At 39.9% G+C, this 25,185-nt stretch overlaps 1 protein-coding gene across 3 annotated transcripts in view; it reads right to left on the bottom strand.

Moving 5' to 3' along the window:
- The window catches only part of USP6NL (USP6 N-terminal like), a 178,304-nt gene that overhangs the window by 53,489 nt on the left and 99,630 nt on the right, over positions 1 to 25,185 (bottom strand). For all 3 annotated transcript variants that reach the window (XM_046011723.1, XM_046011722.1, XM_046011724.1), the window contains 3 exons: positions 24,128 to 24,210; positions 14,355 to 14,394; positions 2,940 to 3,020 (listed from right to left, as the gene is read on the bottom strand). In XM_046011723.1, coding sequence (XP_045867679.1) covers positions 2,940 to 3,020; positions 14,355 to 14,394; positions 24,128 to 24,210 — 204 coding nt within the window. The remainder of the gene's footprint in view (positions 1 to 2,939; positions 3,021 to 14,354; positions 14,395 to 24,127; positions 24,211 to 25,185) is intronic.

The raw sequence follows: 25,185 nt of genomic DNA, 5'->3' as shown, positions 1-25,185 counted from the left end.
GGGCTCTTTACCGACTTTGCCAGCCAGCGCCCCCAGACAGCAGTTTTAACGGCCATGATACAGAATTTCTGTATGTTGGATTTAAACAGCATTTTAATATTCTAAGTTAAAAAGTAGTACCTTTAACATCCTGTTAGAAATTTTTTTTAGGGATATGATACATAAAATCTTGAGGAAAAAATAAATTAAGGTTCCTTGAAATCTACCTTTTGCTTTTAGTATCTCTGTTCCCTTGCCAACAGAAAGAAGTAACTTATTTCAGTCACACAGATATATTTAAGCATCCATCAACTAAAAAAAATTCCACTGGCTGACCTAACATTTCCCATACCTCCTTCTAACCGTAGTGATTTCACAGTAGTGATGAACGTGCCGGGCCAGTGCCAGTCCACATCACACGCTGGCCCACGAGCCAACTTTGCAGCCAACCCAGAAGGGTTCCAGCTGGGGGACTTGCAACACCCCAAGTGTGTTACCAGGACACAAGAGTTCGTGCTGAGCTGCTGATCTCTTTACCGCCTCTCTGTTTTCTTTGCACGTCCCTGTTCCATTAGCTTCTCCATCTTGGCCTCGAGATAGGCACTGAGTCCCTCAAGGCCAGATGTGAAAAAAGTTTTAAACCACACACAAGGCCCTATTGGCTCTTATAACCACATTCTCTTTCCTTCTGACTTTTTATTGACAAACACCAAAAGGGAAAGCAAACATGAAAGGCGGTACAGTAAACAAGCCTTCAAGTGTGGACATGGGACCTCCTGCTGCGACTAACAATCTGTGTGACCTTAAGAAATTTGCTTATAAATTTGGTGCCTCCATTCTCCCATCAGTAAAATAAAATGCAAACTAATATAAGGTCCCTTCAATTTACTTGACTAAAAAAAAGGGAACAAACTTCATCTGTCATAGGTACTCTGCTGTGACATCGCTTAGACACAATTATACCACAACTAATTAAATCACAATGTCTCCACTTAACAGAGATGACTTCATTTAATAGACTGTACTTTTTAAACCCAGTACTACTGAACCAGGGGCCGTGAGAACTGTGAGACACAGGCAACACAAACAACCTTAACGTAAACTGTCTTTCATTAAAGCTTAGATTCTAAAGATCCAAATATTCTCTATCACAGCTATATTTTAATTTCAAGACACTTTTAGAAATCTCTTTGTATTACCATTATATAAGTAAGGAATCTGTGGAGAGAAAACTTCCACCTCCTCTTGGAAGAGAAGAAAAACACAAGCTCCTTTTTTTTTTTTTTTTTGCCTCAGTGCAATTTAAAACGAGGTATGAATTGAAAGCAGCAATTCTTTTAGAAGGTACATTCTGTTCCTCGCCAAATTGGACCATATATTATCAAATAATTCCAGCATTATGGTTGTGAGAAAGTGCTTTAAAATGATACATCAAGGAAACTGTTCTGTTAAAAATCTCTCTTACTGGGAACTACATTAGCCAGAGTTGTCAGAATAATGGTAGAATTGCTCATTTTTATACCGGCTTACATACTTTCACAGATATATGTGTACTCGAGGAGAACATAAAGCCACATAATTCTACAAATCTCTTCTTCGACCAAATGTTGGGATGAAAGCAGAGGTGCCGCACATCAACATTTACCCTGTAATTACCAATTGAGCAATCTTCCCACAGACATGGAGGAAAGCAGGCGCCAACTTTAGGCCACTCTGGGAGACAGCACGATAATGAACAAGGGCCCAGATGTTGTAACTCACATTCTACTTTGAACGGATTCCTCTCAAAAAACCATCTTGAGTTCCAACCTAATGCTCAAACACACTTAATAAAATCAGCAACCTCAAAACGAGCTTACTCCTGATGAAAATAAAATAATAAGAGAGTCTAACAGACATTAAGTAAGGGTATTTTGGAATGCTCAAAAAGAAAAGGGGCACTAGACTAGTCCTGCAAGATGTCCTCTGACAAAAAGATTTCCATGGTTGAGTAAGTTCCACTCAGTTTAAGGTCTGTCTTGAAGGTGTGGTCTCCCTGCCACGTATTATACAACAGTAAAGACTCTGAGAAGTCCTGTCCTAAAGGACTTAACTTTGCTTCACTTGGGTTAGCTCTGGTATTCCCAACTTCATTGAACTAGAGAGTCCTTTTCTCTTTTAAGAAAAACTTCCGCCACCATGAACTCCACAGCTTCCCAATATTTAAAGACTTTTGTGATGAGTGGCAGTGACAGTAATAGATGTGTGTGTTACGTTTTAACTGGTTTAAAACTCAGCACTGGGCGCCTGGGTGGCTCAGTGGGTTAAGCCGCTGCCTTCGGCTCAGGTCGTGATCTCAGGGTCCTGGGATCGAGTCCCGCATCAGGCTCTCTGCTCAGCAGGGAGACTGCTTCCTCCTCTCTCTCTGCCTGCCTCTCTGTCTACTTGTGATCTCTCTCTCTGTCAAATAAATAAATAAAAAATCTTAAAAAAAAAAAAAAAAAAAAAAACACTCAGCACCAACTCTGCAGGGCAAAAAGATTTTGGAAAGACTGCTCCTGCTTCAGGGAAAGCTTTCGAGGCCAGCCTTCTTCCTGAGCAGCATGACCTGTGGGTATGAAGCCCGGAACTGCTGCAAGGCAACCTCAAGGTAAAGCTGGCACTGGAGAAGCAGAGAAGAGAGAGGGAACGACACTAAGTCACAGGCAACACGATGGAGCGTCTGAAGCAAATCACTCCTAAAAGCATCCTACCTCCGGACTACCCGGTACAGCCTCTAAACTGCTGAAACCGATCTGACCTGGATATTCTGTTACAACGTAAAGACTCCTAATTTGAGGCATCCCACTAAATTAAATTCTACTGAAAGTTTTAGAAGGAATATGAACACGAATACTTCTATAATTTAAAAGAAACTTTTATTGGGACAATTCACACTGAATTTGTGCAGTTTCAGAAAGAAGTAACATTATTTTAATTACCTTTTCAGTGTTCTTGTATTTTTCCCATCCTTTTAGCATTTTCAACCACTTAGTAGTTCTTTCAATTTCCAGTTGCTTTTGCTAAAATAAAATTGAGATTCATTGTTACTGTTTGAGGCTTCATACTTACAAGTACAAAAAAAAAGGTCAAAGAAAATGCTGCTTAAAAAAAACCCTACTAAAACAGTTAAGCACTTAGATTGCAAATACGCTATCTTAACTTTAAAAAGATAGGTAAGTGATTATAGCTGTAGCAACAGTATTCCACAGCCGAAGTTAAGATATATGGGAGATGCTCTAATGGGACAGGTAAAGAGAAAGGAATTGTTTAAATTTTCTAATGCTTTTAAACTAATCACTGAAAACTCCATATATTCAATATTATATTCAATGTTATATTCAATAACAAAATTACACCAAAAGGAAGTTCTAAAATATTGTGCAATATTTTTATGCAGTAACAAAAAAACAACTTAAAATTCCATTCTCTGACATTTTCCTGAATTCTCCCATCTTAACGTTTTCAGTGACGGAGATGATTCTTTAAAGGAGAGCTGGGTGTTTTGTGGAGCAAGTGATATCTACCTAGCAAAATGTTATGAAACATTTATCCACGGTAAGTAAGAGTTGCTGCCCCGAATAAAGTTCAGGGCAACTGTCATGAACACTGATGGTACTGTGGCAGGTATGACAACACACAGTCGGAAAAGGTGACCACAAGGTCACAATGCAAGAAGAAGTTAAATTCTGCGAGGGATGTTAAAGAAGATAAGCCCTAAATGAGAAATTGTGCTTTGCTGAAAGATTATTAGAATTTTTATCACGTGCAATGCAGGACTGAATATTCCACGAAGCATGGATAAATGTTCTGAGAGAGTGCGCACCATGGGCGGCCCACAGTAGTTCTAAAGGGCTAAAAAAGGAAGCATCCGGAGATGGGGCTGGAGATGTAGGCAGGGGTCTTGGATGTCACACCAGATTGGAATTGGAGCAAAGCTGGGGAACGGGGAAGGTGGCACAGAAAATGCTTCTTCCTCCCTTCTTTGGCTTCCAGGAGAAGGAATGGTTTTTTCCTAATTATTTGGACCTGGTATCCAATCTCTTATTCACTCTTAAGGTAGTAAAGTGACTTGTTTAATTAGTAAGTTTAGAAAAAGGTCTGGACATATACAGCTCTTCTGTCCCTATGAAAGCCTGAACGCTCAGAAGGCACATTTGTACTCCATCCTTTCAGACCGGGGAAAACACCCTCCTCGGCCAGGAAGTTGGCGATGACCTGTCTGTGACCAGGTGGTCAGACTGTCTCCTACCAGGCTTCCGAGTTAGGGTGCCCACAGCTGCTGCACACCTAACCTGCATTCTCCCCTAAGGCCTGTGTGCCCCATGAAGGCAGACACGTGGGCGGTTTCCCCAGTCCCTGGAACAGTGCCAGACACAGGGAAGTGTCAAACTATTTCATTTTCATGAAATGAGACCAATGTGATCGTTTCTTATGAGTGAGCTGAGATTCCGCTATTTTGTTAATTCCCAATGCCCACATTTTCTTTTCTGGAGGACTCTGTAAGTTTAATAGGTCCATGAATTAAAAACCAAGAAAATGAAAGACTAGACAGCACAGAAAACAGTTCTGAAGATCTACTTTATGCTCAAAACGGTGTGCTCATTACAACCCTATGCAGTACGTATAATCATCTCTATTTTACAAATAAGGAAACAGAGGCACAAGGTGGTTTATTGGCTTTCAGAGCCCCCTATGTAGTAAATTCAAGTGTGAAGAGCGGTTCACAGCCAGGCAGTTTGGCTTCAGGACCTGCCCTCTGAGCCACCATAGCGAGGTCTCCTGTTCCCATGTGGCCTCCACGCAGGTCACGTGACTGCGGTTTCCAATGAAAGCAATGGCTCCTTATCAACGGTCTTCAACACAGCCCCATACAGGCAGATGACATTTGCCCACCAACAGTTTTTTTAGATTTAGAAGAAGCACAACATCACAAAGAAAATCCTGATTTTAGGAAAAGATCCTCATTTTCCAAAAATGAAAATATTTTTAAAGAATTTTACTTTTAGGCATATTTTTTAAACTCTTTAATTACTTAACTCTTCCTAAAAATTGTGATGGGTTTTCATAATAAAAGATGATCACTCCTGAGCAAAACATATTGCTATAATTCCCATATTTCAAAAGACTAAGCATATTCTTCATTATATTATTAGTGATAAAATGTTGCAGATGGTTCCAGAAATATGTTTAATTGTAAAGCTCGGTGGGGCACTGAAATCTAATTAATGTTTCTGCTAAATGTGACTTTAGAGAAGGCCAAGCTGTGAAAAATTAAGATTGATCTATGTTGAGTATTTTTTTGTTCTTCTGTACTTCCTCCCCTGACTTCTTCAAAGCACAATCCCTTTCTCCTCCGACAGGAAAACACCAAATAATTCAAGCCAACCCAAGAGCATAATAACACACACTTGCCAGGAACAACCCTGCTGAGACCTAGCAGGTCTCTTGCTATCTTTCATTTTTATGACTATGAATTATCAATGAGTCACTTTAAGAAATAGTTATTCTTTTTTTAAAAGGCATATTCTGTATTCCAATTCTTACTATATACATAATGTTAAATGCTACACACTAACATGCAAGGACAAAACACACACACACAAACACACACAATTTTAAAAACCATTAATAAGTATGCTTTTCTTTCCCCTACAGGGAAGGAAAAAAAAAAAAAAAAGACACATCTTGGAAAAGCTCTGAGCTGCAGGACTTAAAAATTATGTATCAGCAGTTCCATCAGGTTTCAATGTTAATTCCATAATGCCGTCACTTCAGCCACACCTGACTTGAATGCAAGTGTCTGCCCCCTACCCCACTCATGAATCTCTAGCTCGTGGATAAAATATACTTTATCACCAAACAAGCTACAACTAACTGTTCCAGAACTTATTCTGAAGTAAGAAGTAACCAAAATCACAAGTAACAAATGGGAACTTGAATGCTCTAGAAAAACAGGCTAAGGAACCCCATCTTGTCGTGGACTCGGTAACATCAAGACAAACTAGAATATAAGAGAGCAAGTGAGAATCTTTTTTTTTTTTCTTAAAATTTTATTTATTTATTTGACAGACAGAGATCACAAGTAGGCAGAGAGGCAGGCAGAGAGAGAGGAGGAAGCAGACTCCCTGCCGAGCAGATAGCCCGACGAGGGGCTCGATCCCAGGACCCTGGGATCACGACCTGAGCTGAAGGCAGAGGCTTTAACCCACTGAGTCACCCAGGCACCCCAGCAAGTGAGAATCTTGACGTACAAGCTCAGCAGAGACTCCACCTCAACATATCCAAAACCACTTCCCTGACCATGCTGCCGTCACCCTGCTTTTCCCAAACATGAAGTAACAGCATCACTACCTACTAAGGCCATCAAACTAGAACCTTGGTTTTCATCATCCTTTCCCTTCCATCCCACTCCCCAAACCACACTCTGCTGGTCCCATCCCTGTCTCTTGCTTTCAACATGTCCCCTACCCTCATTCAGCATCCTAACTCCTAGATGAAGGCACTAACTCCTTACTCGTAGCCCTATAAGTCTTCAATCCCATCTACCAAAACTTTTAGAATGTGTCACGGTTGAAAACCCTTGAATGGCTACTCACTATCTACAAACGAAGTTCAAACTTCTACACGGACGGCCCTTCACAATATGGTCCCATTCACATTCCAGTTTCACTTCTTGCTACTTGTATGACCTGGCCACTCTGAAATACCTGTCCCTCCCAGCACATGATCTCATGTCATGCCTCTTTAACCGAAGTTTGCTATTTGTCTGCCGGTGGTGCTCTTCCCCACCATCATTTAGGTAAAATGTATCCTCTCAAGACCCAGTCAGAAGTCTGGGTGCCTCCATCCTCCAAGCAGAATTAACTGTTCCTCAGCATTTCATGGCATGGACTAAGGTCCCAACTGGCCTGGATTCAAATCTTAATTCTGCCCCTTCCTATCTGTTTCATTTGGGGCAAGTTACTTAATCTCTCTATTTCTTAGTTGTCTTGTATACAAAGTAAGAATTAGTACGATTATTGTTCTAAAGCCTAACAGCTGTGCTTTAGTTGCCCTAAATGTCCAAATCTTATCGCTATTATTATTATTCAAGTATAAACTCCTTGAGAACAAGAACCATATTATATACTCCTATTTTAATTTCATCACCTAAAATAGTGGAAGTTTTAATTTAAAAGTCAAATAAATATAAACATAATTTATATAAGTAAACAGCACTGTGAAACAATTAATAGCATTCTGTGATCCCAGAGGTAGAGGGGTAGGAAGAAGAAAGATGAATGGATGGAATAAGATCATAAATACTTTTGACAGCAATTCAATCACTGTGATAGAGAAATAACCAGAAATGAACTATAATAGTCTCTCTTATGTAGCATAATGGTAAAAATGGTATCAGTCCTTCATATTGGCAACACTTTTCAAAGTACTGCCAAAAGGCAGAACTACTAACATTAGAAGTCCGTACAAAATTGATAGGAGATAACTCCGTTGACTTCAACGACAGACATCTTACTCCTCCTAACTTTTATTTTGAAATACTTTAAACCCACAGAAGGTTAGAAGGACAGCACACCATCGACTTCCACAGTTCACCCTTGAACAACGCGGGTCTGAACTGCACGGGTCCGCTTATATACGCTGACACAGCATGGGGCTGTAAATGTATTTTTCTCTTCCTGACGATTTTCTTAAGACATTTTCTTGTCTCTAGCTTACTTTATTGTAAGAATACAGTAACACATAGAGCATAAAGAATACATTAATATATATTAATATATTAAATACATTGATTAAGTTAATTGACTGTTCATGTTACCCATGAAGCTTCCGGTCAACAGTAGGCTAAGTAGTTCAGATCTGGGGGAGTCTAAAGTTGTACGTGGACTTCCAACTTCATGAGGGGTCACTCTGCTGTATGGTCAACGGTCAACTATAATCTGTGTGACACACTTTGAGGGACTGTGAACATCCTGATCCTTAACAATTCCATGGTCTTATCATCCACTGATAATCTCTGCCTGAATAGATTCTGATTCTGATGGTGCTAAAATGATGTGGGTTTTTTTTTCGATGATTCCTTCATATTATTAATTGATACTTTTCTATTTCAAAGTTTTTCCCTTCTAGCCCCTTCTCCCTTTGAAATAGCACTATGGCATAAAAGAACTATTTCATTCAGTGTGTTAAAACTCACTATCATCGGGGCGCCTGGGTGGCTCGGTGAGTTAAGCCTCTGCCTTCGGCTCAGGTCATGATCTCAGGGTCCTGGGATTGAGTCCTGCATCGGGCTCTCTTCTTGGCGGGGAGCCTGCTTCCTCCTCCCTCTCTCTCTGCCTACTTGTGATCTCTGTCAAATACATAAATAAAATCTTAAAAAAAAAAAAAAACTAGCATCATTATTCTTTTAGAAGCTCAAATTGTCCCCAATTTGGCAGGACTTCCTCTTATCTGGTTGGAGATTTCGTCATTTAATTCAAGTGGATCCTTTAGACATGCCCTACCTGGCACAAAATAATCAGGTTCACTTTACTTTTTACTTTTTCTACGCTAAACCTACATCAGCCACTTCTTTAAGAAATAGTGGTTCAGTGTGCCTGGGTAGTTCAGTGAGTTAAGTGTCTGCCTTCGGCTCAGGTCATGATCCCGGGGTCCTGGGACGGAGCCCCACATTGGGGTCCTTGCTCAGCAGGGAGTCTACTTCTCCCTCTCCCTCTGCCCCTCCCCCTGCTGGAAGACTCTCTCTCGCTCAAATAAATAAAAGTCTTATTTAAAAAAAAAAAAGAAGAAGAAAGAAAAGAAACAGTCATTCTTTTTAATGGGGAATGATTTTCAAAAACTAAGATCTGGGTACAAGGTGAGTTCATCATTACAACTGTTAAAAGCGGATAGAAGATACATTAGTATAGGAAAATTCTATTCTCCCAAGAATGTAAAAACAACATATATCGAGAGGAAAATAATGCCGAGGTCTTTGTGTCTACTCTATATTCCCTTTGCTACCTCTCCGTCACCTCAACTGACTATGGAAACGGTATATTGTTGTGCGCTTTTCCTCCCGTGAGCTGTTTTCAGAAAAGGACTAAACTTCCGCTTGAAGTTTGCAATCAGATACCCGACTGTCCTAAGTGATGCCCCTCTGAATTGGACTGGCCCCTCCTGCTCAGGCAAGAAAGGTATAAAGGATGAAAACTGGCTGCGACCAATGTCTCCTTTGCTGCTTCTCAATCTCCAATGATTTTGGACTATATTTTTCATCCTAGGCAGGACCCACTAAACAGTAAGTGTGTGGAAACTGCTCAATCCACATGGTACTAACGTGCATAGTCACAGGCTTTCCTACTGTTGACAGGATCAACAACCCTGAGAGTAACAGCTACACACATACACATGTACACATACGCACCACACATGGATGGATATTAAATGGCCTTCTCTTCTAGAATAAGAAATCTTGGAACGTTACTAAAAAGTTCAAGTCTTCAGATCCTTTCCTGTCTCTCTGTTTGAGTATTAGGACGAGTGACTGAGGACCGGAGTCACAGACACCTAGACCTCACCAGCAGAGGTCAGGAGAGGACAAGAAGTACTGGAAGGAGCGTCCTGTTTTGACAGAATAACGACACTGAAACGTCTACTGGTCCTGTATTTTGAGTAAGATTTCACACCACATGAAAGTAAGATACGGTTTTTAAAGATATGAATAGGCTCCAATATTCCATAAGCTATGCAAAATACTGCATTACATAGAGGAATAGCTGAATTCATGAAAATTCATAGCCTTACATATCCTTTCCTCTTTATTAAAAACATCAATAAGCTCAAACGATATTATCCATTATTAATATTGTTCTCTGCTGAGTAAATGTAATAAGTGTAATTGTTTATTTGTTTAAATGCCTGTTTGGGGGACTCCAAAGCACTCGGCAAACATCAACACGAATCCTCTTATGAGGGGCTGCCCATTACTACCCCTATTTTAAGCGGAGAACAGCCTTAAGCAAAATAATGCATAATGAAGCTGGAACTAAAACCATGACGACTTGACCAGGCGCTAGTGTACAAATCTTCCCAAATGGCAGTTATGCTTTGTAAAGATTAATAAACACGTGTAGGATTCAGCAAGGTACTATTTCCCCTGATGTTATTCAATGAAGTAATACATGCAGAATTTTTTATTAGCCTCCTGGAAACTTTAGGCTTGGCTACTAGGGCTAGGCAGTCACTGAAAAACAATGAACTAAACTTAACCCAGAAAAACTGGGGGAAATTCTGATAAGCTCAAAAGTTTACAGTGTTAGACTGCTTTGCATATGTCTAAAGTTCTCATTCCACTCTAAAGAGACCAAAAGTATACAAGGCAGGTCATGTAATAGGAGCAGAGTTTAAGACAAAACTTATACAAAAGACATAAATGGAATCTCAATGAGCAGCCTCAGAATCCTGCATCTTTCTCAGTAAAAGACTGGCAAATGCATATAAAATTACATCTTAATGTTAAATTATTAGGGTATGCATAGGTTTTTTTTTTAGTGACTTCCTATTATACTCTTTAAAGCAAACAATCAATTAATTATAAGCATAATTGCACTGGGTGGGTCTTTTATTCTACAGGCAAGTCTCTTAAAAAAAAAAATGTAAAGACAACCTCCCTCAGGCATGCATCCTTCGCTCGTTTTTGTCTTCTATTTCTTTTTTCCCTCACTGACACCCTTCTTGAATCATCTGTACCACCAGTTCCCAGATTTCTGAACTTTCTGCAGCAGACAACTATGCAAAAGAAAAAGAAGCAGAGGCGCCAAAGGGAGAAGTCTACACTGAGTTGCCAGATTTTTTTTTGCCAAATATGGATATTATTTTATTAAAAGATAATACCTTCTAATTCTGCTCTCCCTAATTTCTCAAATAAATGCCACTGTAATATTCAAAAGTGTCTAGGTCACCATATTTAGTGTTAAAAAGCAGCCAATATGTTCACTGAATTATGCATTCGGCCTCACTTACTGAGCATATATACTACATGCAGGGCTCTGTGCTCCGGGGGCACAGCAGTGAACAGAGTAGATATCCCCCCCCCCGCAAAGAGACATCTGAGTGAGCAAACAGACAAACTAAAGACATGAATAACAGATTTAAAATGTGAAATAGTGTTAAGTGCTGAAGAGAAAAACCGGGGAAAGAGAGGGATAACGAGCACATGTGGGGGGAGGGAGTTCCCAATTTTAGATATGATGGTCCGGAGGAGGGTCTTATTCTGAAGGTGACATGTGAGAAAACAGCAAAGGAAACGGAATGTATCTCACAGCTATGGGCGCTGAGGCAAGGAAGCACCCCAAAAGAGGAAGCAGCCAAAGAAACAATATGGCAGGCATGCTCTGGAACCACTACGGAGGCCAGTGAGTAAGGAAGAGAAGGCAGTGAGGAGGAAATGAGAGCCTTAACAAAGACCACGCCATAAAGAGCTTTGAAGGCCACTCTAGGGCCTTCCCGTTTTACTGTGGACATGACGGAGAGGCAACACAATGTTCCAATCGGAGTGTCATGATCTTACGTATTTTACAGGCTCATTCTGTCTCTGTTGGTGAACAGGAAGATTGTGGTGGAGAAAGGGGGACAATAGCAGAAGTAGGAAGAGAGAAAACTCCAGAAGAGAAAACTCCAGTGAACAAGGTGGCAGAAGTGGTGACGGTAAGTCATCACGTCCTGAATACGTCATCGCGTTCTGAATACGTCACCACGTTCTGAATACGTCATCACGTTCTGAATACATTTTGAAGGAAGAGCTCACAGCGTTGATGAAATGCAGACTATGAAAGAGAGAAAGTCAAAGGGAACTTAGAAGTTTTAGACTGAACAAGCAGAAAAGTGGGGCTCCCATTTATTGACACAGGGAAGTGTGTTAACAAAATGGATTTAAAGAAAATACCAGACTCCTGTTTGGACATTTGTTAGACATCTAAGTGCACAGATTAAGTCAGACATTTAAGTGTAGACATTTAAATGTATATGCAAGGATATACAAGTATGGGATTCAGGGAGCCACGGATATGGTTGGCATTTAAAGCCAAAAGACGAGATGAGACCAAAAGGAAAAAATACAGACAGAAAAGAGAAGTTCCAGGGCCTGGGCCCTGGGGTACCTCAAAGTACAGAGATCTAGGAGATGAGAAGGAACAAGCAGAGGAAACTGAGAACAAGCAGAGAGCCCGAGGGTCTGAAGGCTGGGAAGAAAGAATGTGTTAAGAATGAGACCGTAGCCAACCACGTCAAAGGTTGGTAGGTCAAGAGGAAGACTGAAAACTGCCTACTTGATGACATAGTATATTGGTTTAATTCGAGACCCTAATACAGGCCAGAAGGGGGTGGGGGAAAGGGTGGGAGTTAAAAATCTGATAGGAATGGATGCAAGAAGGAAATGCAGGAAAGAAATGGCATAGCAAGGGTATAGACACCTCTTTCAAGGAGTTTTGCTGTAAGACCAACAGAGAATCTGGGTAGTTCTGAGGAGGAAATGGGACAAAAGAAGACGGGTATCGGGGTGTTGTTTACAGGAGAAATAAGAAATTTTATTCTGATGGGAACATCAAGCAGAAAGAGAAAGAATTCGGAAGAGGGGGAGAAGAACAGCTCAAGTGATGTCTGTGAACAAGTCCAATCACTCACAGTGATGCGAGCCTCTAAGCACAGATGAAGACATGTGGGTAGGTGTGGCTGTGGAAGTCTGTGGAAGTTCTCTGATTGCTTCTATTTTCTTATAAGAAATAAGAAGAAGATGGGCTTAGAGGACAAAGGAATTACTGGAAGTTTGAGGAGGAAAGAGAATGTTCCAATAGTTGAAATGGAGCAAAACCTGACTAGGAACAGCAAGCTTTCCTAATGTGAAAGTTGGCCAGAATCAGGGCTGGACTTTAGTCCAGAGGAAGCAATAGAGGTGAGGGAGTAAAGGTTCGTGGGAGTGATTACACGGACCTACAGCAGAATTTCAGCTGGGAAGAGAGGGAATGAAGACATGAGCTTGGTTGGTGAGAGATAATATAACAGTGGTTGCATCAGTGAGGTTCAAGGATAAGTGAAGTCAGGAGAGAAAATGGTTAGAGTGGGGACAGAGCCTCAGATTCCCATTTCAAACCGGACTGATACTGGCCACCAAGAATCTCCCGCCTAGTGTCTCACTTGACCTTCCTCTAGTCATTGGACGACAGTGAGTGGCTCCTCGGCAGAAACTACCTTTTATTTGACCCCAGTATTCTAGGCAGCACCTGGTCCACTGCTTGAGACACAGCTGCTACTCAATGTACCTATTGTAAGGAACTCTTCTGCCAAAACTTCAAGGTTATGATACGGGGAGAAAACGAGGCAGACACAAGAGAATTCAACCGCAGGAAGTACCTGTAAGGATCTTTATATATTTCAAAGGACAATTCTGTCTGCCTCTTAAAGGTAGGCTTCATTTTCTTATTTTCAGAAATTTTTGACTTCAGAAAGATTTTTCTAAAGTGTTTTTCAAATTCTCATTCTAATTCTTTACCTCCATTATCTGAGACTCAGCCTCTTTCCCCGATCAAATATAAACAAACCGAAGATACTCCCAATCAGTAGCCTGCCTTTCATTCTGCAATTCATTTTTTAGTACAGAAAAAAAAAAAAAAAAAAAAAGAGAGAGAGAGAAAGGGAAGGAGATTCTGACCAACCTTAAAATACTCAGTCCCTAGTTCTCATGCACACACAGCTATGTGACAAGCTCCCTCGCCAAGTATAATGAACACAGGGGGAACACTGAGTTTAAAAAAAATAAATAAAAAGTGACAAGTTTACTATCCATAAGATTTTTTAAAGTCCCTAAAAGCTAATGGACTTTATCTGACTAAAGCAAACTTCTGTTGTTGTTTATAGGAAATTTGGTTACAACCTCATGGAATACTCTATTACAAAAAGCTGCTGGTCTAGAATCCCGCTTTACTAGCTACAGAGCACATGAGAATCACTTGCGAAGCTCTCCGCCAATGACCGACCTGGGCTCCTGCCCAGAGAGTGTGACCTAACAGACGGGAGGGTCCCCAGCACCTGCACTCTTCAAAGGCTCTACATTCGAAGCACTCCTAGACTGAGACTGTCTAGCATACAAGTCTCTGAGAACTGCTACCTTGCTTTCTTTCAAGTATCTATCAGAAATTCCAAAAAATCTCCTAAAATTGCTTCACTATTAATTACTTTCTTAGTGATACACTCTGGGTCAGATTTAAATGGCTGCACCATTTACATAACATGGCACTCAAAGTCACAAAGGTGGAGATTTTAATCCGCTGATAACATAATTCACCAGAGATGATAAAAACATGCAGAGCTGGACTCACGCGTTCCACAGCTGCGTTATGATACGGGAGCTCCTCCTCACTGCAAAGGAAGAACAGTAGATGTGAAACAGTTAAAACCATAGCGAACTCTTTAAATATTATATACGAATAGATACAGATGATATCCATGACCATCATCCCAAGAATGGATCACAGTACATAAGCTTCCATGCTACCAAATTCAATATAAAACAATTAGTGACCCTGAGCCCACAAGGTCCCCTATCCTCCAGTCTCTAGATATACACTGTCCAAGACAGACTTCTCTAGCCACATGTGGCTATTTAATCTTAAATGTTAAGTTCACATTAAATAAAAATAACAATTCAGTTTTTCAGTCTCACCCTAGCCACAGTTCAAGTGCAAGACAGGAAGACAGAGGCTATCGTTTTGTTTTTGTTTTTGTTTAGATTTTTTATTTATTTATTTGACAGAGAGATCACTAGTAGGCAGAGAGGCAGGCAGAGAGAGAGGAGGAAGCAGGCTCCCTGCGGAGCAGAGAGCCCGATGTGGGGCTCGGCTCGATCCCAGGACCCTGAGATCATGACCTGAGCCGAAGGCAGCGGCTTAATCCACTGAGCCACCCAGGCGCCCCGAGGCTATCGTTTTGAACACTGTGTATATAGAAAGAATATTCGCACCACTGCAGGAAAAGTCCTACTGGACAGCACTCCTACAGACCAGGAGTCAGCAGCCTTCTTCTGGGAAGGTAAATATTTAAACAGTGAATACACTGGGCTTTGCACACCGTATAGTCTTTGTCATTAACTATTTGACTGTAACATTGTATTGCACAGACAGGTAATAGTATACTAAGTGCAGTTTTATTCTCACAAAACATTTTTAAAAACTGTGATGTTTTTAAATGTTTAAAAACAAAACATTTTAAAAACTGTGGTGAGCTGTGATGTGGTCAGAGTTTGCCAGCCTCTACTTGACAACATCACCTCCACTCTGTGGCTCAAACTATGGCCTATAGCAAATGATTTCTTTTCACAAAATGAAAAAAGGATTGGGACACCTGCGTGGCTCAGTCAGTTAAGTGTCTGCCTCTGGCTCGGGTCATGATCCCAGGGTCCTGGGCTCTCTGCTCAAGGGGGAGAGTCTGCTTCTCCCTCTCTTCCCCAATCCTGCTCTCTCTTGCTCTCTCTGTGTCTCAAATAAATAAATTAAAAATCTTTAAATAAATAAATAAATAATAAATAAATAAATAAGTAAATATTTTTAAGTGGTGTAAGAAAATAAAACAGCCTCCAACAGATTAATAAATGAAAAAGGAAAATCTAATTCTATACATCAGGAAAGCTTCATTTGTCAAAACTCCAATGCGGATGAGATTTTTAAATATGCAACAAAAGATCAAATTCACTTCCTGATACAGTAATACTGTGGTATCAGCTCTAACCTGAAACATGCCGAGCCTCTTGTATTAACAGAAAAACAATGCACTATCTGTAACAAAGTTCTGAGCGTTGAACTGTGACCTCAGTAATACTGATGGTTGGGTAATGATACAGATTCTCATCTTAGTTTCTCTTAAACCACATAATACCACGCACATTAGTATTCAAGAATCCAGTTTGTTCGAAGGCACTCTTCTGCTACTTTGAAGAGTCCTCAGGTGAAACACAAACCAACCTACAGCAATGGAACTGACAGAAACTCCAAACAGCCGAGATCTTAGAGAGATAGTCCAAACTCTTCACTTCAGAGATAAGAAGCTAACATTTCACTTAGTTACAGTCATTTAGCCTAATACAGAGATGCTCAATCCTATCTCTCTAGCCCTGTGGGTTCAAACGAAGATGAACAAGATCTTTGGTTTGTGGAGCAGTATATGGAGAAAAGGCTAAGAAACTAATTCTCAAAAAGAAAAAAAAAATTTGAGGATTTAATATAAAAGTTTTTTTTTTTTTTTTAATGTAAAACATCCACTCTCACCTTACTGAAGGTGACACCTGGGTTTTTTGTTGTTGTTGTTGTTTTTAATTTTCATTATACTCATAGTCTACATTTCCCTGCTAATCAATCTGTACTCCTGATTACTAGAGCCAACGATGTATGAATGGTACAGGATGTAACTTCTAATTGAAAAGTACATCTATCCCTTCTTTACTTACTGGCAGAAAAAGGGCTTATTGGCACCGCTGGAATTTGTTTCTTAGGTGAACAGGGTCAGCAGGGACATCATGAATGACTAGGAACATCTGACACCCTTTGCGCACACTGAGACCGGTATTTCTGGGGTGAGCAGGCTGCCCTGGGCAAGAGCAGCTTTTTGTGCAGCTGAATTGAGCAGCTCCTGATAACTGTTTGAACTTTCCCAACTGCAAATGAAGCACCAACCCCGGCGGCTTACCGCACGACTAGCTCTTTGAAGGCGCTGGGTACAGTTCTTTGGCGTCCTCCTACTGACTCGACGAGACTAACAGACCTCACTGTGCCTATTCCCAACACTGAATCAGAACCAACTTCTGCACTCGTCTGTGGAGTGGGGCTGATCATCTATCTGCTCCAGCCACGTGGCCTGTGGTGCTCATGTCCTACAGAAGTGAATTTCACCTGTGAAATTCAACACGAGACAGCACTGCTCTCAGCATCCCGCCCCACCTTAACATCAAGCCATACTCCTGAAAGCCCTGGGAGAGAGAGATGCAGGACCAAACGCACAACTGAAGTCAGCCGGAGGCGACATCCAGAAGTAGAAAGACCGGGTGTTGGATTTCCCTCCACCTTGATACATTACGTGATTTCCTTTTGCCCTGTCACAACCCCCACCCCAGGACCTGCTTGCCTGTTCAGGAACACCATCATACCCCCAGACAGTTATTGAACTCCTACTAACCAAGCCTTTTTTCATGTGCATTTTTAAAATTTTTTTTTTAAATATTTTATTTATTTGACAGAGAGAAATCACAAGTAGGCAGAGAGGCAGGCAGAGAGAAAGGAGGAAGCAGGCTCCCTGCGGAGCAGAGAGCCAGCCGTGGGGCTCGATCCCAGGACCCTGGGATCATGACCTGAGCCGAAGGCAGAGGCTTTAACCCACTGAGCCACCCAGGCGCCCCCTAAAATTTATTTTTTAAATTTTTGATTGAGATGTAACTGACATATAACACTGTGTGAGTTTTAGATGTACAACATAATGATTTGTATATATATATATATCACAAAATGATTATTATTTTAAGTTTAGTTAGCATCTATTACCACACACAGCTACACATGTTTTGGTTTTTCCCTTGTGATGAAAACTTTTAAGATCTACTCCCTTATCAAATGTGAAATATACAACACAGTATTATTAACTATAGCCGCCACGCTGTACCCTCTGTTTCCAGGACTTATTTACCTTATTACTGGAAACTTGTACCTTTTGACCACTTTATCCCATTTTGCCTACCTCCCAGCACCACCACCACTCCTCATCCCATCTCTGGCAACCAGCAACCCGTTCTCTGTATCTATGAGTTCATTTTTTTGGTCTGGTTGCTTTAGATTCCACATATAAATGATAACATACAGTATTTGTCTTTCTCTGATTTACTTCACTTAGCATAATGTCCTCAAGGTCCATCCATGTTGTCAAAACGGTAAAATTTCAGAGGCTGAATAATATGCCTGTGTGTGTGTGTGTGTGTGTGTGTGTGTGTGTGTGTACACACACATTTTCCTTACCCGTTCACCCATCAACGGACAACTTAGGTTATTTCCATGTTTTGGCTACTGTAAACAATGAAGCAATTAACGGCGGGTGGGGGGGGGTACAAAAATCTTTCTGAAATAGTAATTTCCCTTTGGATAAATACCCAGAAGTAGAATTGCTGGATCTTAAGTAATTCTATTTGGGGGGGGGGGGGGGTATGTGAAGATTTTATTTATTTGTGAGAGAGCACAAGAAGGGGGATAAGCAGGCTCCCCGCTGAGCAGAGAGCCCAGTGCCAGACTCACTCCCAGGACCCTGGGATCATGACCTGAGCCGAAGGCAGAGGTTTAACTGACTGAGCCTCCCAGGCTTCCCTAAGTAGTTCTAGTTTTAATTTTTCAAGAAACCTCCATACTGTCTTCTTTCATAGTAACTGCACCATTTTCACTCCTACAGGTAGTGCACGGGGGCTCCCTTTTCTCCACATCCTTGCCAAAAGCTGTTATTTCTTGTCTTTTTGATTATAGCTATTCTAGCAGGTATGAGGGGATATCTCACTGTGATTTTCATTTGGATTTCCCTGATAATAGGGGATGTTAAGCACATCTTCATGTGTCTGGCAGCCATTTGTATGTCTTCGGGAAAAGGTCTATTCAGGTTCTTTGCCCATTATTTAATCAGATTTCTTTTTTTACTTATTTGCATGAGTTCTTTATATATTTCAGATATTAATCCCTTATCAGATACCTAATTTGAAAATACTTTCTCTCATTTGGTAGGTTGCCCTTTTTATATGCCGTACAGAAGCTTTTTGGTTTGATGTAGTCCCACTTGTTTTTTTTGCTTTTGTTGTCTCTGTTCTTGGTATCAGATCCAAAAAATCAGAGCCAAGACCAATGTCAAGAAGCTTACAGCCTATGTTTTCTTCTAGGAGTTTTATGGTTTCTGGTCTTATGTTTAAGCCTTTAATCCACTCGCTCTTCTGCATGTGGCTGCCCAGTTTTCCCACCACCACTTAATGAAGAGATTGTCCCTTCTCCATTATATATTCTTGGCTGCTTTGTTGTAAATCAACTGACCATAAATGCATAGGTTTATTTCTAGACTCTCAATTCTGTTCCATCAACCTATGTCTCTATTTTTACACCAATACCATAATGCTTTGACTACTCGAGATCTGTAATAGAGTTTGAAATCATGAAGCATGACGCCTCCAGCTTTGTTCTTTTTTCTCAGGACTGCTTTAGCTATTTTGGTCTTGTGTGGTTCCATATAATTTTAAGACTGTACGCATTGTATTTCTGTGAAACAGGTCATTGGCACTTTGTAGGTACTACACTCAATCCGTAATACAGCACTGGGCAGTATGGACATTTTAACAAAACAATTCTTCCAATCCATGAGTATGGAACTTCTTTCCATTTATTGTATCATCTTACATTTCTTTCATCAATGTCTTATAGTTTTTATAGTATGCCTTTTTCTCCTTGGTTAAATTGATTCCTAGTTGTTTTATTCTCTTTGATGCAGTTATAAACGGAATTATTTTCTTCATTTCTTTTTGATAGTTTTTATGATGTATACAAATGTAACTGATTTTTATATATTGATTTTGTATGCCACAACCTTACTGAATTCATTTATCAGTTCTAACAATTTTCTGGTGGAGTCTTTACGGTTTTCTATATATAAAATCATTTCATTTGCAAATAGAGACAGTTTTACTTCTCCTGTTTCAATCTGGATTTTTATTTCTTTTTCTTGCCTAACTGTTCTGGCTAGAACTTCCAGCACTATGTGAATAAAAGTGGGAAGAGTGGGCATCTTTGTCCTGTTCCTGATTTTGGAGGAAAAGCTTCAGCTTCTTACCATTGGGTATGATGTTAGCTGTGGGTGTGTCTTATGTGGCCTTCTTCCTGATGAGGTCCATTCCCTTCACAATCGATGGATGCTGAATTGTGAAAACAGTCTTGAGAGACTGCTTAGACGGACGAAAGAGCAACAAGGTGGTCAACATTTCCCATATGGATTCTCTTGCATTATTGCTCCATACCTAAAACCTTTTATACAAAATCTGCTGTGTGCACAACACTGAATGCCACAGAACTTTTCCTCCTCAAACTTCTGTGATGGCGTGCATTAATCTTCACAGCCTTAAGGAGAAAGCAGAGGACTGCTGCCTTCCCAAAAGCTACACACGATGTCTAAAATACGCATGTAAAGCACGGCACCAACCTCAAACACAGTGGCTGGCAGGCTGCAGGAGGGCACTAAATGCTGCTGAGTGAACATATGAAAAAAAAAGGGTGAACACACACCGGCACGCACATATGCACCTTCCCCTTGCCACTTAAGTATTCTCCAAGCAGACAAAGGAAAAACCGAAGTCTGGATGAGTGCGGAGTATTCCTTTAGGTCAGCAAACAACAGTCCCATGGGTCAAATCTGGTCCATGGCCTGCAAATTGGAAATCAAGTTTCGATGAACACTGCCGTGCTCATTCATGGATTGTCTGTGGTTGTTTACATGCTACAACAGTAGAGTTGAATCATTAAGTTTGAATCATTAAGTCTGAATCACAAAAATCACAAGGTCCACAAAGCCAAAATTATTTCGCATCCAACTCTTTAAAGAAAATGTTTGCCTAACCCCACTTTAAAAAACAAAGGTTTGTTCTCTGAAGGAAAGAGGTCCATAGAAGTTGCTAAAAGAAAATGCCAAGCTGACAGAAGGAAGCCATGCCTCATAGAAACACATTAAGTAAAAACAACAACATGGTCATCCCTGGAAAGAGAGGGGCCTTAACTCAATCTGTTTTCATCTGCTTTAAACTTAAAAGAATTATTAACTAGAGTACATGTGCCTGTTATTTTTCAATACCTCAGGTGGCATATTTCTGTAAGACAAACTTTCAGTGGGAAACTAAAACTTAATTTGTTAAATCCAATAAACTGAATATGTTGACTAAATTTTGTTTCTGCAGTTACGTATGTCTAAGTTAAGATTTACTCTAATCACAAGGATTAGACAAGTAGAAAGAATTCGCAAGCTCTTGTCATCAAAACAGAGGTTCTTCAAAAACAAAAACACCTTTATTTTGGCTTTCAAATATTTATGTAGCCATAGTAAACTACAATCTGCTAATTTTTGTAAATATACGTGTTTTGATTAGTTGAAAATCTGAAGCTTGATATTAATTTTATCTTCATTTTTGATACAATTGCCTTCTAATTCTATTAATAACTTCTGACCTAAAAGCTCTATCATTATCCAAATTCCAAGCATTCCAAGCTGAACAGACTAGCAGTGACTATTTTTAACAATGCTGAAAGTTCAAATTTCGAAATTTCTCTAACTCTTAAATGTGCTTGGTTTCTCCATTCTCCAGATGTAACTCTGTCACAGGCATCCAGACCAGGGATAACTCCCCATTTCTGAATCCTAAACAAAGACCTTCCTGTTGTAGCATCAAGCCAAGCTGGTTTGGCAACAATTTTTATATTTATTGTGAAATCTCTTAAAAAGCCAAGTTAGGCCTATACTGCAGTTGTTAGTACTGTCACGTATCATAACAAGCGATTTAAGTTACTAAAACTATAATCAGATATGAAGTCAGCAGCCTTCGCAGAAGATCACAAAGGTACTTTCGGCCACTGTATGGTATTGACATTGGCACTTAGACCCAATTACTGCAGAACCAATGTAAAACTGCGCACAACTAAAAGAGCAGAAAGAAATGCTCTTTGATCAAGGTGTGAGAGAAAGCGGTATCTAATGCCTAGGCCAAGTTTATTTGTTTATTCAACAGTGCAAAAAAACTTCAGGCTACAGTGACAAGCAATGGAAGGCACCAGCAGCAACCTCTCGAGGAAAGTGTTTTAATTATATTAGGCATTGTAACAAAAATCAATTAGTTTGGTGAAATTTAACAAAGCCTAACATTATATTAAAACCCATTTCTCTGCTTCATTATTTTCATGTGTGCTGGATGCTGCAGGACTGCACCATGGTATAAATTTAAAAATTAGTGTGATCGTATGAGAACTGGTACCAACTGGTTTCATTTTCAAAGAAGTGGTGAGCTTAGCTATCTGACTTTACCTTCATATAAGTGACTGCCTTCAGATTTCTTTCTAGGCGTGTCAAAGCACTTTTGTGTTTCTCTTATTTAAAATACAGGACAGCAGTAACAGGCAGTATACTGCAGAAGTTCAGAACACAGGCCCTGCTGTAAGACTGCCAAGGTCTACATCCCACATATAACACAGTCAACACAACTTGGGCCAGGTGGTTGACCTCTTCCTGCCTCAGTTTCATCTGAAAAAAAGAAAGAGCACCTATCCCATAGAGTTTCTGAGAGAAATAAATGAGCTACATGTGCAAAGGGCTTAGAACGGTGCCTGGCACACAGTAAGTGCTCAATAAATACTACCTAATATTATTAAGATAAATAATGGACTGACTAAACATGTTTTGAGCAATGAGAAAAAGAGATTTTTAGGTAATTACTAGATCCTTTTGGAATACACAGGTTTTTCACATGTAGTTTGTATTATATTAGACCATTTTATGATATAAACATCTCTTTTGGTGGTTCACTCCCAATATACAGTCACTTGAGAAGGTCAAAATCAGGTAAGTTATAGTGCATCCTCTGAATCGAAATCGGGACAGAGCCCAGAAATTTGTTTTTAAGAAAAATTTCTCAGATTACTCTAGTGTGCAGGCAAGTTTGGGACCCACTGATCCTGACAGGGCTAAAAGCTCAAGCTGTCCTTTAAAATTCCATCACATACCTCAGATCTGCACACTAACCCACACAAATATGTAACCATTTCCTGCCACATTTGTGGTCAAGCTTGATTTATTAAAGAAAAAAAAGTGGAAGTAGGGGTTTAATTTAAGAATAGTGTTTCATCATAGTTAAATACTGCTCTGCTAGTCTGTTATGTTCAAAGTCTTCTAATTGTAACTACTCAAGGGAACACTCCAGTTATGTCAGTAAGTATAATAATAACAGCTTATATTTGTCCAGACCTTTATATGGCATTATTTATATGGCATTCTATCATTTTATTTCTTCAAAGATCCCACCATATTCTAAAGTATGCAGAGCAGTGGTGATTCCATTCTATAAAGGGGGCGGGAAGGGTTAACTGCAACAAGCAAAGGCACTAGAAGGGCACACATTCTCTAACTCCCAGAACTGCTTCTCTTCACTTTGTTCACTTGCTCTGTCCAAAGAAAAACAAGATACCGAAAAATACTTTCCAAATGCAAGAAAACTCAACAGAAGGAGAAAACAAAGTCTGAGTACTACAAGTTACCGCTATGAACTATCAAAAAAATTTTATTTTTTCCTTCAAAATGTAATCATATATCCTAACATTTTTAAAAAACCTCTAGCTTTCTCCTATTTATAATTAATGAGACTGGAAAAGAATAAATTTGAATGAGAAATTACTCATTAAATTGGACGGAAGCAAGCAAACTATAGAGTTGAAGTCTAGATCTAGACTGTAGGGATCTGCCCAAACACCACCGGAACCAGAACACGCAGAATTCACATCATTAGCGGGATGTTCTCAAGAGTCAAAATCATGTTAGTCCCTTTACAGGAGTCCAGACCTTTCTCAAGTCTTTATATAACATACTCAGGATAAATGGAATTAATTATGGGAAGCAATAGCACAAAGACATTTATAACTATGGGAAAGATCAACAGCATTTCCTTTCATTGCTAATTTTTAGGCTGCATAACACTGAAGTTCTAACTGCTAATTATTTTTAAAATGCATTTACATAAAATGAAATGTCTTGTAATTATTTTTGAAATGCAAATTATTATTCATTTCCATTTAATTCTGCTAAATTATTAATACAACTCACTTATTACACTTTATGTTCTTACTAAAATACAACAAGTATTAAAGACTGTATTCTTAACAATCTAATTCAATGTTAATCACAGAGGTTAAAAATGCCAGGAATTTAATAACAAAAGCACATTGCAGGACTACTCCTGAAACCTTATTCATAGCTGTGCGATTAAAAATGAAGAAAATCAATATAACAGGTCACCATAGAAACATTATAATAAAAAAGTTAGCTTTCAATCGATGCAACTTACTGTAAAAAGCCAAATCTATCCGTGACTTTGTAAACAAGGTAATCAGCATCCTCCCAAGGTTCAATCTCTGCACCTTCTCGTCCCTGTAATTGGGGACAAAGAAGGGTATTATTGGGAATTTATAAAACTGAACAATTACTTAAAAGAAAAAGTCCACAAAAAAGGAGTTTTTTAATGAATTAATAAGAGCTAGAAATAAGGCACTATCAGCCTAAATTAACTTAAAAAAAAACTACTTTTGGCAATTTAATCATTATTTCCCAGTGACAAGCTTCAGAAGATCCTGTATGCCAGCAACAGCTGACATGCAGCTAAGCCCTGATCGGATTTGGGTTTGTGTGAGAAGTCAACTGGGAAAAACAGAGCAATGAAGGGTAAGAAAGCCACTCTGACTAAAACACGTGTTGTAGAAAAAAACTATTTCTTACTTCTCATCCAAACTTCCCAGAAGAGTAAGCTAGCCACCTTGTCTCTCTACTTCTTCACTTCACAGCCACATCAGCCTCGACATTACTCTTGCCAGCGTCAAAGATTATCTGCCATTGTTCAAGCCAGTGGATGCTGTTCAGTTCCTATCTAGTAGGTTCTGTTCAGTGCGTTTGTCCGTGTTGCTCACCCCCATTCCTCAAACTTCAGCACACCAGCCTCTCTTGGCTCTCCTCATACCATCCAACTCTTCATTTCATGGGTCTTCATGGGTCCCCCTTAACCGTCCGTGTGCCCACAGCTCTGCCCTCAACCCACTGCTCTTCTCGTTCTACTTTTTTTTTTTTTTTAATATTTTATTTATTTGACAGAGAGAGAGAAGTCACAAGTAGTCAGAGAGGCAGGCAGAGAGAGAGGGAGAAACAGGCTCCTCACTGAACCGAGAGCCCGATGCGGGGCTCGATCCCAGGACCCTGAGATCATGACCTGAGCCGAAGGCAGAGGCTTAAACCACTGAACCACCCAGGCGCCCCTCGTTCTACTTTTGAAGCCATTAATTAGCATGGATTAGAGAAGGAATATCAAATGTCTACACTGGTCCATAAAATTTCAGACTCAATACCGAACTGTCT

The sequence above is a fragment of the Meles meles genome, chromosome 7 (genome assembly GCF_922984935.1).
Source record: "Meles meles chromosome 7, mMelMel3.1 paternal haplotype, whole genome shotgun sequence".
Lineage (NCBI taxonomy): Eukaryota > Metazoa > Chordata > Mammalia > Carnivora > Mustelidae > Meles > Meles meles.
This window is presented reverse-complemented; position numbering and strand designations above follow the sequence as displayed.